Consider the following 14,198-nt stretch of genomic DNA (forward strand, 5'->3'; position numbering starts at 1 on the left):
TTTGGAAAGTATTCTGTTATGGCCTGAAGATATTTAAAGGAAGCTTGTAAAATTATATCAAGGAACATTTCGGTTGAAGATGTAATCGCGATAAACGTTGAATTTATAATTAAATTCATGTTAGTATTCGTTTGTGACAGTCCGTAGCACGAATATTTAAATGGGACATTTTAAACGTATTATTTAATGAGGATGAAAACTATTTCGAATCATACGTTGTCAGTATTTATTTTATCGTTGCCAATATTAACATAACAAAAGAATTTAAAAAATTATTTAGGAATATTTTAGATATTTCAAAAAATTTGAATTTTATTCTAAAATTTGGGTAATATTCATACATTATATCTAATCTTTATCTTCCATTTTTGAATAGAATACAGTCTATATGTCATCCTATAAATTTTCCCGTAATTTTGTCGGGAAAAGGGAAAGTCTTCTTAAGTATAAGACAGATATATCTTCTTTCTTAACTATCCAACAATAGTACAAGAACTATAGATTCTTTTGTAACAAGAGACAGGTCAAAATTTTAACGGTACGAGCCCTCACCAACGTTTCGACGAGGCCAAACCGTCTCTCCTTACCTCCATTTGTAAACCCAATGTTGCTCGCTCGCGAACTACCAGCAAACAGTTCTTCGAGAGCCGCGAACGAGCGAACACATGTAATGTGTGCGTCTCTGCGATTGAAGAATTTTCTGTACTTTATGAGATAGAGAGATAGAGAGAAGGAAAAAGAAAGACAGAGAGAGAAAGCTTCTTTGGGAACGAGTAACAGTCAACCAAAATATTCCACAGCAGTGAGAACGTGATTTGTGAGCTGACTTGTGTGACAGGGATACGTGATCAGCATTAGTGATGATTAAAGTCCGTCCGAATGTGGGCAACGTTCGCGCGGGGCGATCGAGATTGTCGAGCTCGATGCACGAACTGCAGCTTACAGTCGACCGGAACCAACGCAGCTTGGTTTCTTCGTATTATAGTATATGCATCTTCTTTTTTCTTTTTTTCTTCGTTTCTTTTCTTTTATTTATTTTTCTTCCTTTCTTTTTTGTACATTGATTCTACCTAGCATACAAATGAAATTGATAGCATGTATTATTCGTAACAAACATACACATTAAATATTTATATATCTATGATGTAATCATATTTTATTTGTCAATTGGTAAAATGTTACTATGTTGGAATAATCGATGTTAGTCAACTTTAGCCAGTATACAAGTAAAAATGATAATATGTCTTGTAATTAACGTATTCATTGAATATTTATATGTCTGTGTTATAAATCACGCTCATCGAATGGCAAAATATTAAAGTTTTGAGTAAAGTATTGGTTAAGTACAAAAAATTCATGACATTACTGTGTCCTTAAATAGATAAATCTTATATCGATTGTAAATAAACATTCGAGGGAAAGATCGAAGTAGTTTCAGTCAGTTGTTTATATTCCCGAAGTGTGCACGTTTCGAAACATGGTCAAAGGTATTTTCGGTCATATTCGGAATTACGAATTTGCCTGATATATGGAAATTTCTCTTCTTTCTTTTCATACGACAATTTAACTTTAATTAAAAATTTTTAATAATTTTAAATTAGTTCGTTTAATTTAGCGTATTTTAAGTAATGATCATAGAACTTTCTCGTTTAGTTTTATAGTTACACAATACAAAATCTGACGAGGTTCGAAGAAAATCATGAGAAAGTGAGAGAGAGAGACAAAGGGAGGGAGGAGAGAGAGAGAGAGAGAGAGAGAGAGAGAGAGAAAAGGAAAAAAGAAAGAAACAAGTATTGTAGAATTCTCTCGTAATTACATAGAGTAACAAATTCTCTCTCTTATTTTCTTGATCGATCGGTTCGACTCCCAAGAAGATCAAGAGACTCGATTATTTGTACACGTCCGATCGGTTATACATCCAATTAAGCTCGCGTTTAATGGTACCGTTCTCGATCAACCTGTCAAACTACTCTCATTGCCGCATTACATTTTCGTTTCATGATTCCGTACGAAAATTCTTTTAAAAAGTCTTTTCCTGTCAACTTTTAAAATAATTTTCTAAACAAGGAAGTACTTATGTGGAAAAGAAAAATAATGGAAGAAAGGTAGGAAGGGTAAAGGCGTGACGACTTAAAGTGTAGCGTCAAAGACCCGCACCTTTTTATCTTATACGGGCGATAAAACGGTTCACGCTGTTACGGTACTCGGAGGAGCTATCATCGTTACAAGACTTGTAGCAAATACCGGTTAGCTGTTGGTGGTTCGGCATACTCTCGTTAACGTCGAGTCTTCTATGTTGCAGAAAAGAGCCCGACAGTGTCGCGCAAGCAACCGATTACCAGGAGATTAACAGCCAACGTCCCTGCCAAGCAACCGTCACAGCAACGACAGCAACAGCAGCAGCAGCAACAACAACAACAACGTGCCACGAGGCCAACAGAAAAAGGTATATATTAATCAAGTTAAGAGAGTTAATTTGTTTAACTGAGGACATTTATGATCTAGCGAATCTCAATGTATGAAATCTATTTTCATTCAAAATCAAATTAATGAAGACGAGATGCATTGGATTAAATTAATTAATTAAGGAAACTATGATTTTTAATAGTAGTAAAAAATAAATATGATTTATTTATTCTTTTAATATGAGAGATATATTTTTTCGACTTTGTTATATTACTTGGTTTGTTTATGAACTACTATTAATAGTGGAAGTCCAATTATTCGGTGAAAACCTTTGAGTAAGAGATAAATATTTTTCGATAAATATTTTTCATATATCTAAAAATTAAATATATATTAAAAATTAAATAAATATTTTTCATACATCTATACAGCAACATATATCTATTTAGTTATATAAAACAATTATGTTAATAATACATAAAAATACATTTTAAAATATTTATGATTATATAAATTTTCGTTACGAATTAATTCATCTTCTTCAGTTAACAGATTAATATTTTTTCCTTTACTCACTCGTGAAATCTTTTATTACTTTTACTCGAGCATCTTCCTTAGGACGCCCGGAAGTCGAAATCGAAGCGGAAACAAGCTTCGAGATTTAAATAGAACGGAATGATGAGACATTGGTTCATAAATCGGGATCAAATACATTAGGCTCAATAGATATCGATATTAATGATCGTCTGTCAACGAGTGAAATTCGTAATCCTCTGGAATTGCTGATAGTATCGGTAATTTATTTTAGTTTTCTCTCATCGTACTTCGGTTGGCTCGTTTTCAAGCTAATTTCGATGCTCGTAGAAAGCCGATAGAAAGAGATAAGACATGATTTGTTTACTGATTGATACCTTTTTGACCTTGCTATATCACGTAGTTTATTTATAAAGATATCGATGGAAGTTTGATTACTCGAAAGAAATCTACAAGAATTCATAAATATACTCTTTGCATATACATATAATTATTTATTTATTTATTTATTTATTTATTTATTTATTTATATAAAAAATTCATATTAACGATATGTATTTCTAAATTTTTATGTTCATATATTTTCTACTCTGTTGTATTAGTTTATTATTCAAGTCATCGGAATATTACATCATTCTAACAGAAACATACGAATAACAGGATAAATAGATATTTCCCATATTTTCATTTTGAAATCTTTATGTTCACATAATTTCTATTCTATTATATCCTTTATTATTCTGCTGATCGCAACGTTACATTAATCAAGTATCTTCACTTTCTTTTTTAAAAGAAGAAAATCCTTTTTCCCGGAAAACTAGAAAGGAGCTTTCACGTAGGAAAAATCAGAAAACACGTTCTGAAGTACAAATTCCTCATACTCACATGTGTAAAGCAGTAAAAGTTCGTTGTCTAACGACCGGTCAAAATCTGGCCGTTGGTAAATTTCCATATGTAGAACGAAAGAAAAAGAAAGAAATGTAGAGAGGGAGAGAGAGAGGGAGAGAAAGAGAGAGAGAGAAAGAGACAGAGAGAGAGAGAAAGAGAACAAGTAACTCGTGTAAGGCCTTTTCCGAAAGAGGACAGCGTTTTAAACGTTATCTCGTGCGGCACGAAACAAACGCGCTCACGTTGACTTTCCAATTCATTGACCGCTAGCTACGATTAGCTACAATAGTAGTGGTGGTAGTAATAGTAGTAGTAGTAGTAATAGTAGTAGTAGTAGTAGTAGTAATAGTAATAGTAGTAGTAGTAGTAGTAGTAGTAAAAGCAGTAGTAATAAGAGTAGTAGTAGTAGTAGTAAAAGCAGTAGTAATAAGAGTAGTAGTAGTAGTAATAGAAGTGTAGTAGTAGTAGTGTAGTAGTAATAGAAGTGTAGTAGTAGTAGTGTAGTAGTAATAGAAGTGTAGTAGTAGTAGTGTAGTAGTAATAAAAGCAGTAGTAATAAGAGTAGTAGTAAGTGTAGTAATGGGCGTTTTCTAAAAACGTCCCACGGTCATTTCGCGTTGCGTACGCGCGTTTCCACGCTGGTTTACGCAAACATATATATATATACATACGCATACACATATGTATATATAAAACGTATGATCTATCTGTGTAATCCGTTGGCTTCACGTTGAAGAAGAAAGTTCCTCTGCTTTCACTGGATCACACATTAACTTCTACCACTGTGAATCCCTGTCTCTTCTTAGACCGCGACTCTCAGTGTTCTCCAAAGATTCTTTTAGCAAAAAGGAAACTTCGAGGTTTCTATCGAAAGCGATTCATCGATCAGATGTAACCAAAAGCCTACTACTACGAGAATAGCTTGAATTTCTACGACTCGTACTTTCGTACGTCTTCCTTCTCTTAATAGAATCGATTTAATTTACGCTTTCATTAATCATTCATGAACAGTCTCTTGAACGAATGCGTGCTTGTTCGCTATGAAAACGATCGAGACAGGAAGGAGTCTACAGTGATTAGAGATTGGTTAGCTTCGATGACCTTACCGAGTTCCTGAAGGAAGCATTAAGCCTTCGTTAGACCTCTATGCGACCTTGTACAATTCATAAATGATAAAATTGCGAAGAATTTTTATTATTTATATAAATTATTTATTAGATTAGTCAAGTTTGGACTACTTGATTGATTAAGATCGGATGAAAGTCTTGTTTAGATCCTTTTATAATATAAACCTTTGAAAAATCAAATTGATAACAAAATTCACAAATCTACAAATTCATCTCTGATCGATCATTTTCTTTATGTCAAAATCAATCATTTCAAAACGGCGCCATCTAAGGGCGACCAATTCCAAATGGAAAAGTCAATTTATTCAGAGCACGACTCCTTGAAATAACTCATAGCGATCGTGAGCGCGCACGCGTGCATGATCTCGCCTCCGACCTTTTTATTTCGCGCCATCCCTGGAGTGGTCAGTTTCGCGCTCGCGCAAACCCACACACGCATGAATAAACACGTATTGTGTGTCCGGTCGTAGACCGTTCATCCGTGCTTATCATCATCCATCGTCTTCGATGTACTTCGTTTCAAGGTGGCTTAGTATTAATGTTAATGTTAGTGTTGGTAGTAATAGAAGTAGTAGTAGTAGTAGTAGTAGTAGTAGTAGTAGTAGTAGTAGTAGTAGTAGTAGTAGTAGTAGTAGTAGTAGTAGTAGTAGTAGTAGTAGTAGCAATGATGGTAGTGGTGATAGTGGTGCTGGGAGGGAGAATGTATCGTCTGTACGAGGCAGCTTGCGGCTCGTGCTAATTCAGTCGAACAGCGGACTCGGCCAACAAATCGCCACGAGTGACGATTCTAATTTGACTCGCGACGCCGATAGGACATTGATATCTTTGTCACCACTTTGACGCTTCCTTAGAATAATTTTGACTTTTCTTTATCTTCATATCGTTTTTTTTTTCCTGCAAAAGAGTTCTTTTCTCGAGAAGAGTTTTCTATCTTTCTATTTTATTCGTCTTTTCTATGGAAGAACGATCGGATCAATCGTATTTATTTTTCGTTTAAGTAAAAAGAAACTCATCGGAGAGTGAGGTAAAGGATTAATTTCTCTAACAGATTTTAATCTAGAAGAGACCTGAATCTAGGTGAACTGATTCCTTTTTTCTTTTCCTTTCTTTTTTTCTTTTTTATCTTTTTTCGATCGACTACGTAAACAGAAAGGAAACTGTAAATATCGGGAAGTACGTAGATATCCGTTCTTAAAATACTTTGCTTTTGGTGTTCAGACAGAAATAAGAGAGAATGAGAAAGAGAATGGTCGAGTAATAGGAAGTACGTACGTACAAAACGTCTCTGATAGTCGGGCCAAGGTGATCGCAGAGACGTCTTTGGTTTCCTTGCAGACTTTCCACGATTCCGAGAGTCTCTCTCTCTCTCTCTCTCTCTCTCTCTCTCTCTCTCTCTCTCTCTCTCTCTCTCTCTCTCTCTCTTTCTGTATCTATCTTTCTCGGTCTCATCGGACAGTCGTCCTTAACCCAGTGTATGCCTTCGTCGAGACTGGCGAGTGTTCTTGGACGAGTAACGCGATCAAGTTCATCCGACCTTTAGTGCGCTGACTTTTTTCAAGTCAGTCTTCCCCGACGCGATCGAAGAATTGCGATCGGGGAGGAAGAAGAAACGAGCGGGGTGTGAGGATCATAATACCGTGCGTGCTTTCACGTCCGTCATCGTCTGAAGAGAATGAGCTCGATCGGTGACGTAAACAGACCAAAAATCTTCGTCGTGTAGATAGATTTGTTGGCCTTTTTGCCCCTTTATTAAGGCAACCTGATGTACTTCACGAATTCATTTACTCGAATAAAATTTCGATAGATTTAAATATATAGTATCTCAGATCGATCTAATAGAAAGATTTTGATTTCCATTGGAATCGAGTTCTCTTATCTGTAAACTTTACTCGTTCGTGACAAAATGATCATCATGATAATTTTGAAAAATTCGAATCATCTTCGACCTCGAAGACGACATCGGCTGGACGAATTTTCCTTTCGACGAGCTCGATAAACGTATCATGGAAGATGCTCGTGAGATGAACGGGTTTTGAGGATTCCGAATGATCGTTATCGTATGTCGAAGAACGCCTCTGTCGGTAATGGCACCGGTGACATTGGTTACAGATAATACAAACGGTTATGCGGTGACAAGAACCACCAACATCGAAACTTGCGATCAAGCTGCTCAAACGGACGTACCCTACGATGTTCATCGCGCTAAGAGGGCCGAACAAATTGTCCAAGCTTTGTCCGTCACCGTACAATATCTTGCATACGAAGTAAGTTTAATTCACTTTAATCGAATCCATTTGGAGCGTAACGAAGTCTCTAATTCAATTTTCAATTAACAAAGTGAATTCAAACTTTCTATTTACTACAATTAAATTCATTCTTTTCTTTTTTATATAAAAATTTATTAGAATTTAAATGAATTATTCTTTCAGTTTTATAAGGATACGATTAGTAATAAACATCATCTATTTGATTTCTAAAAGGCTCATATCTATGTCAGAATTAATAATGTTAATGATATAAAGATCTAATCTTGATAATGACTTTATTATTTATATATGTGTTAAGAGAGCGATAAAAATACTCATTCATTTTTTCGAATAACACTTGTTGATGTATGGTATCGCGTTCTTTCAGCTGGATGCATTTTCAACACCAAAACTAAAGAAGAATAACGAAAATATGAAGACCGAGTGGTTAGCAGTGTGCTCGGAGATAGATGAGCTACGAGCGAAATACATTACCATAGAGGAAAGATTCAGTACAGCGAGGAAGGATCATTGCAGAGCCTTGGATCAGCTTCGCGAAGATCGTAAGACCGTGCCAAGTGTATTTGTGTTTCCGTTCGTATTCTGACTCGTTACGGCGAAAACTCGATGTGACGCAATTCGCAAACACCAGCATCAACGCGAACTCCGTCGTTCCAAAATATTACATTATAGCTCTATACATATTTTTAGAATAACTCGATTTGACGTCGAGCCAGAACGAATGCGAAAAATTATAAGAAAACTAGAAGAAAATAGTAGTAGTAGTAGTAGTAGTAGTAGTAGTAGTAGTAGTAGTAGAGACAGAGAGAGAGAGAGAGAGAGAGAGAGAGAGAGAGAGAGAGAGAGAGAGAGAGAGAGAGAGAGAGAGAGAGATGGCTTTGCTCCCTTTTCATAATTTCTTCGATCGTTATATTTTTTGTTTTCTTTAGATTTTATCAATAATTCAACAATCGTTCGAGGATAGATTCGTCCGTTTTGTGCTTATAAATCAGCTCAGCGAGTAAACGCTATACTTAGTAGTCGAATGAGTCATAATTTCTGAACGATTTTATCGTTCTTCATCGCATGGCACATAGCATTATGCCATTATGATGTTCGCATCGTAACGAGCATAATGGTCGTAATGCCGGTGTGAGCGGTGAGCGGACGAAGTGGAGCAATTGTTAATTAAAATCAATGGGTTTGCTGTGCCTACGCACATCACACGTCTCTCTACGACGTCGTAGAGGTCGATTTCAAGTAAACTTTTGAAAAACACGACGTAATGACGTTATCGAAATTCGAAAGGGCTATTTGCTTTCCAACGAACGAGCTCGTAACATCGATCGAAGAAAAGTTAATTATAGGTTGGCACGCTCGGCCAGTGTGTGATCCATCCGTTCTTGTCTTTTCTATCGCTTTTGTTCTTTTCCTGGCTCGGTTTCGTTTATTTCAATCTCTTGGTTAGACATGATTATCAAGAACGAATCTCTCTTTGATATTTTCCAGTGGAGAGTCGGCACGCGGACCAGCTGGCATCTTTGGAAAGCAACTTACAGGAGGAGAGACAGAAATGCGAGTTTAGGCTAAATAATTGCTTGAACGAGGCAACAAAGGAGCACCGAGCAGAGATCGCGAGGCTACGAGCCGAACATGAGGCTGAATTGATGCGTAAAGATGCAGAGACCAAAAGAAGATCAGTCGTCCATGATCAAGGTGCAGCCTTGGCGGCGGAAGTCGAGTCCTTGAGATCTGTCTTGGAATTGAAGAGTCAAGAGAACGCGGCCTTGAGATCGGAACTGGACGGCATACGTCGGGAGATCGAGGACAAGGACATATTACAGCAACGAGTGGAGATGCTCGAAGCGAGATGCGAAGACTTGAAGGCTCAGCTTCAGTGCAAGGAGGCGATGGAGAGACAGATCTCTCATAATAACGAGATGCTCCATGAATCGATGCATCAGGTCTCAAAACAGAATAAACGTCTTTTGCAACGTAACGAAGAATTACAATGGAGGTTACGTCAAAAAAACGAAGTAGTAACAGTCCTGGCGAATCAACTAGCCTCGCCACGACTGTCTAGATCTTTAGGTCCTGAACACATAGATCATTCGTTATCATTCGACAAAAACCCGCAACAATCCTCTTCTATGATAAAGTTTGTTGTTGAGAAAAGCGATTCGGTTTCGTGGACACTTGACTTAGATGAAGCACACACACCTATGAACGCACCACCGAAACTCTTAACACCGGAGGGTTCCCTATCGGTACCTCGACAAGGCTCTTTAAGACTTACGCCACGGAGGACTGGTATCGACACGAGAGCCAGATCCAAGAGCATCTCTGTGACTGATTCTGCGAGAACTGAAGATTCGACTTGGCCTTACACCTCTACCCCGGTTAACGCACGAAGAAGACCTAGAAGCGACCCATCGTCCTCTTCAACTTCTTCTTCTTCATCTTCCTCGTCGACAACTTCATCCTCCTCAACGGCTCCAGCCAATCCCGTTGTTGCAGTTGCAGTAGCTGCAGCGGCTGCCGCTGCCGCAGCTGCCGAAGATTGCAACGCCAGTCAGACACCTCAGGAAGCTGGTGGCGAAGCCATGATCTCTGAAGAAACCTCCGCTTCCAGCAGCGAGGACGAGTCCTCTACGAGCAGCGATATACCTCGTCTTCCCATGCAGTTTGCTTGGGGAAAATCCATCAATTAACACATAAATTAGCCAAGATTTTCGTTTGTACGACCGTAAAACGATGGCATTTCGCTTGCCCTGCCTATCGACCCTATCTCCCTTTATATTTTCTCTTTTTTACGTGCTCGCATTTTTATACTTTCGACGCCTTTCTTTCTTCAGAATCTTTCTATCGAAGATTTGAAGAGAAAATACGCGTACAAAGCGAAAAGTTAACGTCGAATGTTCGTGCACGCATATATACGTGATATTCGATATCAATCAATATCGAAAGAATTTTTTTTTTATTTGTTCTTGTATCTTTTTATTATGACTTCATGGGTTTTTTCTTTTTTTTTTTCTTTTTTTTTCTTTTTTCTCAATTTTTTCTTTTTTATTATTTTTTTTTTTTTTTTAGTAAAGTTGACCACATATGTTGTCGTGAACAAGAATATTGTGTAAAATTGTTAGACATTCTTAATTATTAATGTATGAAATGATAAATGAGACGAGTGTCTTGATTTTCGTTCCATTGGATGAGTCCTTTGATTCATTGCAAAATATTTTATTATTTTTTCGTTCTCGTTTATTTTTCCTCTTTGCCTTTCCTATTTCACGATCTTTTCGTTCAATAATAAAATAAAAAATAAAAAAAAAAAAAATAAAATAAAAAAACATTCTTTTATTTGCAATGTATACAGGTGCCTAAATTTTGGCCAAGGATGTGTATATGTTAACGGATTTATCTAATCATGTATAAGGAGAAAATATGTTTCGGTCGTCTGGGCCATTACTTATTTAATTCGTGTCACTTTTACACATGTCCGTTTTATAAGAATGCGATTACATTAAGTCTGTAAATAGGCAACGATGTTTATAAATTAATTAATTTTTATCGCAATTGTATATAGTCAAGAACGTTACATCACATACCGTCTCCTTCCTCCTGAATCATCGATAAAATATTCGCTGCGCTTACACTTAAAATGGCTGATTTTCACTATAGCCACAGCCTAAAGAGCGGCGAATTATCGCAATGCCATTTCTTCGAGGGATCACTAACGGTCTTTTTGAATCAGTGTGATAAATATGAAGTTGAGTTTGAAGTTGATTTGTATTACAAAAAACTCTTATTGGTGATAGTTTTGGAACAATTGTGCATTGCAATATTCGCTGTTCACCTTTTCATGATGAAAAAAAAAATAAATAAAACAAAAAACTAATTATGTTATCGTTCGATTTCTTCGTGTTACAGTTTCGATAAGCTTATACGTAATACGATTATGATAGACCGATATATTAACAGCGGTGCGAACTCGTTCAAATTTCTTACGAGATCGAGATACCGTGTAAATGCATAAGCCTATCGAAGTTATGTATCGGCTCAAATCATGCCAGCTGAAGCGAGAATCGAATGGATGCAAAGTTGACTCTAATCTGCTCTCTTTGAAAAAACTGGAGATCACATTCGGTAGCAGTAGCTTAGGGATAAACGGAAGTATTATTCGCAAAGAAGTGTTTTTCTCCCACATGTGCTGGCAAATTTAATGTATTATATATTTATCAAATAAATATTATCTGAATTACCACAATCATCGTTGTCATTCAGAACTTATAATATGATGTTGAATCTATTTTCACCTGTTATGTATACACACACACACACACACATATATATATATATATATAAATATATCATCGCGTGTGCTTACATTCTAAAGTATGTATGGATTGGATTTAACGATAGAAATTAAAAATCATATAAGTTATTATTTCATCTACAATTCTTATGAAATTATTTTTAATGCTGTGATAATGAATATTTTACGAAATACAAAAAAAAAATATCGTAAATTACAAATTATATATCGATAAAAAAGAATTCTAAGTTAACTCTCTAAGATAAAGCATTTTCTTTAGATATTCGTTTAAGTTCAATTCACGAGGTGGCGCGATTTAGGAAGTGAGAGAGGCGTGTTTGTTTTAAGTACAAAATTGTCAATAATTAAATTTTTTTATATTAACTGCGTTGAAACTCTAACATTTTTTAAGCAAACAATAGATTTATAAATATTTTGCTTTAAATATTTATTATAATCAATTATTAACAAATAAGCGACCAAGAAAAGCATAATAAACTATAAATGTGATCAAAATAGATAACCTATATTTATCCGATGTTTCTGCATCTTTTTCATTGTTTCTTATAAAAATGGAAAATTCAACCATGAAAAGAAGTCCTATGCCGGATAATGAAGTGAAGATTCTGGAACCAATATTAGTAAGATTAAATAGAAATGGTGCTGCAGCTCGTGATATTCATATTGATAAATCTGAGGTAATTGTTTATTATTACTTATTATTTTTTTGTAATTAATCAATTCTTTTTTATTGTTAATTTCTGGAATTTCATTATATTTTGCATGTGTATTTTTATATTAGTAAAAAAGAATTATAAAAAAAACAAATTATTTCTTCGAACAGTTCAAAATAGGAAGAGCAAGAGATAACGATGAGATTATATTGGATACATTGATATCTAGAAAACATTGTATTATAAGATATGAAGGGAATGGTGAATGGACTATCAAAGATTTAAGTTCTAGTTATACTTTTGTTAATGATGTTGTTCTTGAATCAGGAAGTACAAGAAAAATTTTGGTTGGAGATATTATTCAACTTAGTGCAAATAGCAATTATAAATATGTGTTTACTCTTAATCTTACGGAAGAAACCAATCCTAAGAAGCAGCGAATTGACAAACAATTATTTAACGACGTCTTGACAGAGCAAAGGACATTTGTTGAAAGTCATGAAAATCAGAGAAAAGAATTAAAGGATAAGTTAGAAACTAAGCAAAAAGAACAATTAGAGTTAAAAGAAGAATTGAATATTTTGTTGAAACAATGGGATATGGTACATGATGATAAGGAAGATTTAAAGAATCAGATTGTAGAATTAGAAGATAAAATAGCAGCTGGTAATAACCAAGAAAAATATTTACAAAATATGTATTCTAAATTACTGAAAAAGTTAGAAAATGAAAGGACTCAATTTGAAGCTCGTTTAAATGAAGAGAGACAAAAATGGCAAGAGGCACTTGATATAAGTAAACAAGAAAAAGAATTATTGGAAATTAAAATGAAAGAACAAATGGAAAAATGGAGGGAAGAGCAACAAGCAGAATGGAAGAATATGATGGAGAATAGAGTTAAGGAAGAGAAAAATATCCAAGCGCAATTATTAACTGAAAAAATTGAACTAGAAGAAAAGCTTAAAGAAACTGAAAAAGCTTTAAAAGATAAAGAAATTAAATCAGTCTCTGTACGATCACAAAATGGTATTTTTTTAATTATGAAATATGTACATATTTAAATAATTTCCACTTGTTTTTAATATTTCATTCACTGCTTTATTTATTTATTTATTTATTTTTTTTTTTTTTTTTTTTTTTTTTTTTTCTCTAAAATTACAAGCACCTGGATCTAGCATGCTTAAGGAAGACAGTTGTATATTGCTTGAAGTTGTGGATACCTCGAATCTACGTATTATAGATACTATAGATCTGACAGAAAATAATATGGACAATATCATCATATCCAAAGATGCAATGGACACAGTTAGTAATATAATGGACGAACAATTGACATGTAGTGTATGCTCTGAATTATTTATAAAAGCAACGACTTTGAATTGTATGCATACATTCTGTCTTCATTGTATTAATACATGGAATAAGAAACGCAGAGAATGTCCAGTTTGTCGAGCTCCAGTTAAATCAATGAACAGGTCTTTAGTTGTAGATAATTTCATAGAAAAGATGTTAGATAAATTACCTATGCATATGAAGGATAGAAGAGCGGAAATTGCAGAAGAACGTAAAGGTATGTTCCTTTCTCAAGTGTATACTTACATTATCCTTTATTTTTATATTTATCATAAAATTATGCATATGTTTTAGCATTAGAAAAGAAGAAAAACGTCCGTAAAAAATAAGAAATAGAATAAGACACAAAATTGTAAAATATATAACACGTGAATTATACAATGTACATACTTAAAATAATTTTTTTATTCTATTTAATATCTGCTTTGAGCGAAGGAAAAAGAAAAGCTTTGGTTATGTTATGACTTCTTGTATAATAGGACACAGTTATGTTTACAATTTATTTGAGAAATATGTAAAGCATATTAGTTAAGAAAGTATCATGAAAATGTTTTTATATTGAAAACTATAAAAAAGAAAAAAATACTAAAAATGAATGTGCCTACTTTTTTTTCAAGGATCGCATCTTCTAAATTTGATTGTAACTAATGAAGATAAA

The 14,198-nt window shown here is 34.7% G+C and overlaps 2 protein-coding genes across 10 annotated transcripts in view; both read left to right on the top strand.

The window, feature by feature from the left end:
- The window catches only part of toc (toucan), a 41,004-nt gene extending 29,865 nt beyond the window's left edge, over nt 1-11,139 (top strand). For all 9 annotated transcript variants that reach the window (XM_035875461.2, XM_035875463.2, XM_035875471.2 and 6 more), the window contains 4 exons: nt 2,303-2,446; nt 7,065-7,219; nt 7,590-7,764; nt 8,711-11,139. In XM_035875461.2, the coding sequence (XP_035731354.1) occupies nt 2,303-2,446; nt 7,065-7,219; nt 7,590-7,764; nt 8,711-9,912 (1,676 nt within the window). In that variant the 3' untranslated portion in view covers nt 9,913-11,139. The remainder of the gene's footprint in view (nt 1-2,302; nt 2,447-7,064; nt 7,220-7,589; nt 7,765-8,710) is intronic.
- A 684-nt stretch (nt 11,140-11,823) lies between these two features.
- On the top strand, nt 11,824-14,136 carry LOC118445705 (uncharacterized). The gene is made up of 4 exons (XM_035875480.2): nt 11,824-12,211; nt 12,358-13,213; nt 13,350-13,757; nt 13,835-14,136. The coding sequence occupies exons 1-4, from the start codon at nt 12,086-12,088 to the stop codon at nt 13,867-13,869; spliced, it is 1,425 nt and encodes a 474-aa protein (XP_035731373.1). The 5' UTR covers nt 11,824-12,085; the 3' UTR covers nt 13,870-14,136.
- Nucleotides 14,137-14,198: the final 62 nt, after the last annotated feature.

This window comes from Vespa mandarinia, chromosome 1 (assembly GCF_050613455.1).
Source record: "Vespa mandarinia isolate Hongniang chromosome 1, ASM5061345v1, whole genome shotgun sequence".
NCBI lineage: Eukaryota > Metazoa > Arthropoda > Insecta > Hymenoptera > Vespidae > Vespa > Vespa mandarinia.

Coding starts and splice junctions, on each gene's coding strand:
- LOC118445705 (XM_035875480.2), top strand. CDS start 12,086: ATGGAAAATTCAACCATGAAAAGAAGTCCTATGCCGGATAATGAAGTG. Junction 13,214..13,349: donor CTCTGTACGATCACAAAATG/GTATTTTTTTAA, acceptor TAAAATTACAAG/CACCTGGATCTAGCATGCTT. Junction 13,758..13,834: donor AATTGCAGAAGAACGTAAAG/GTATGTTCCTTT, acceptor CATATGTTTTAG/CATTAGAAAAGAAGAAAAAC.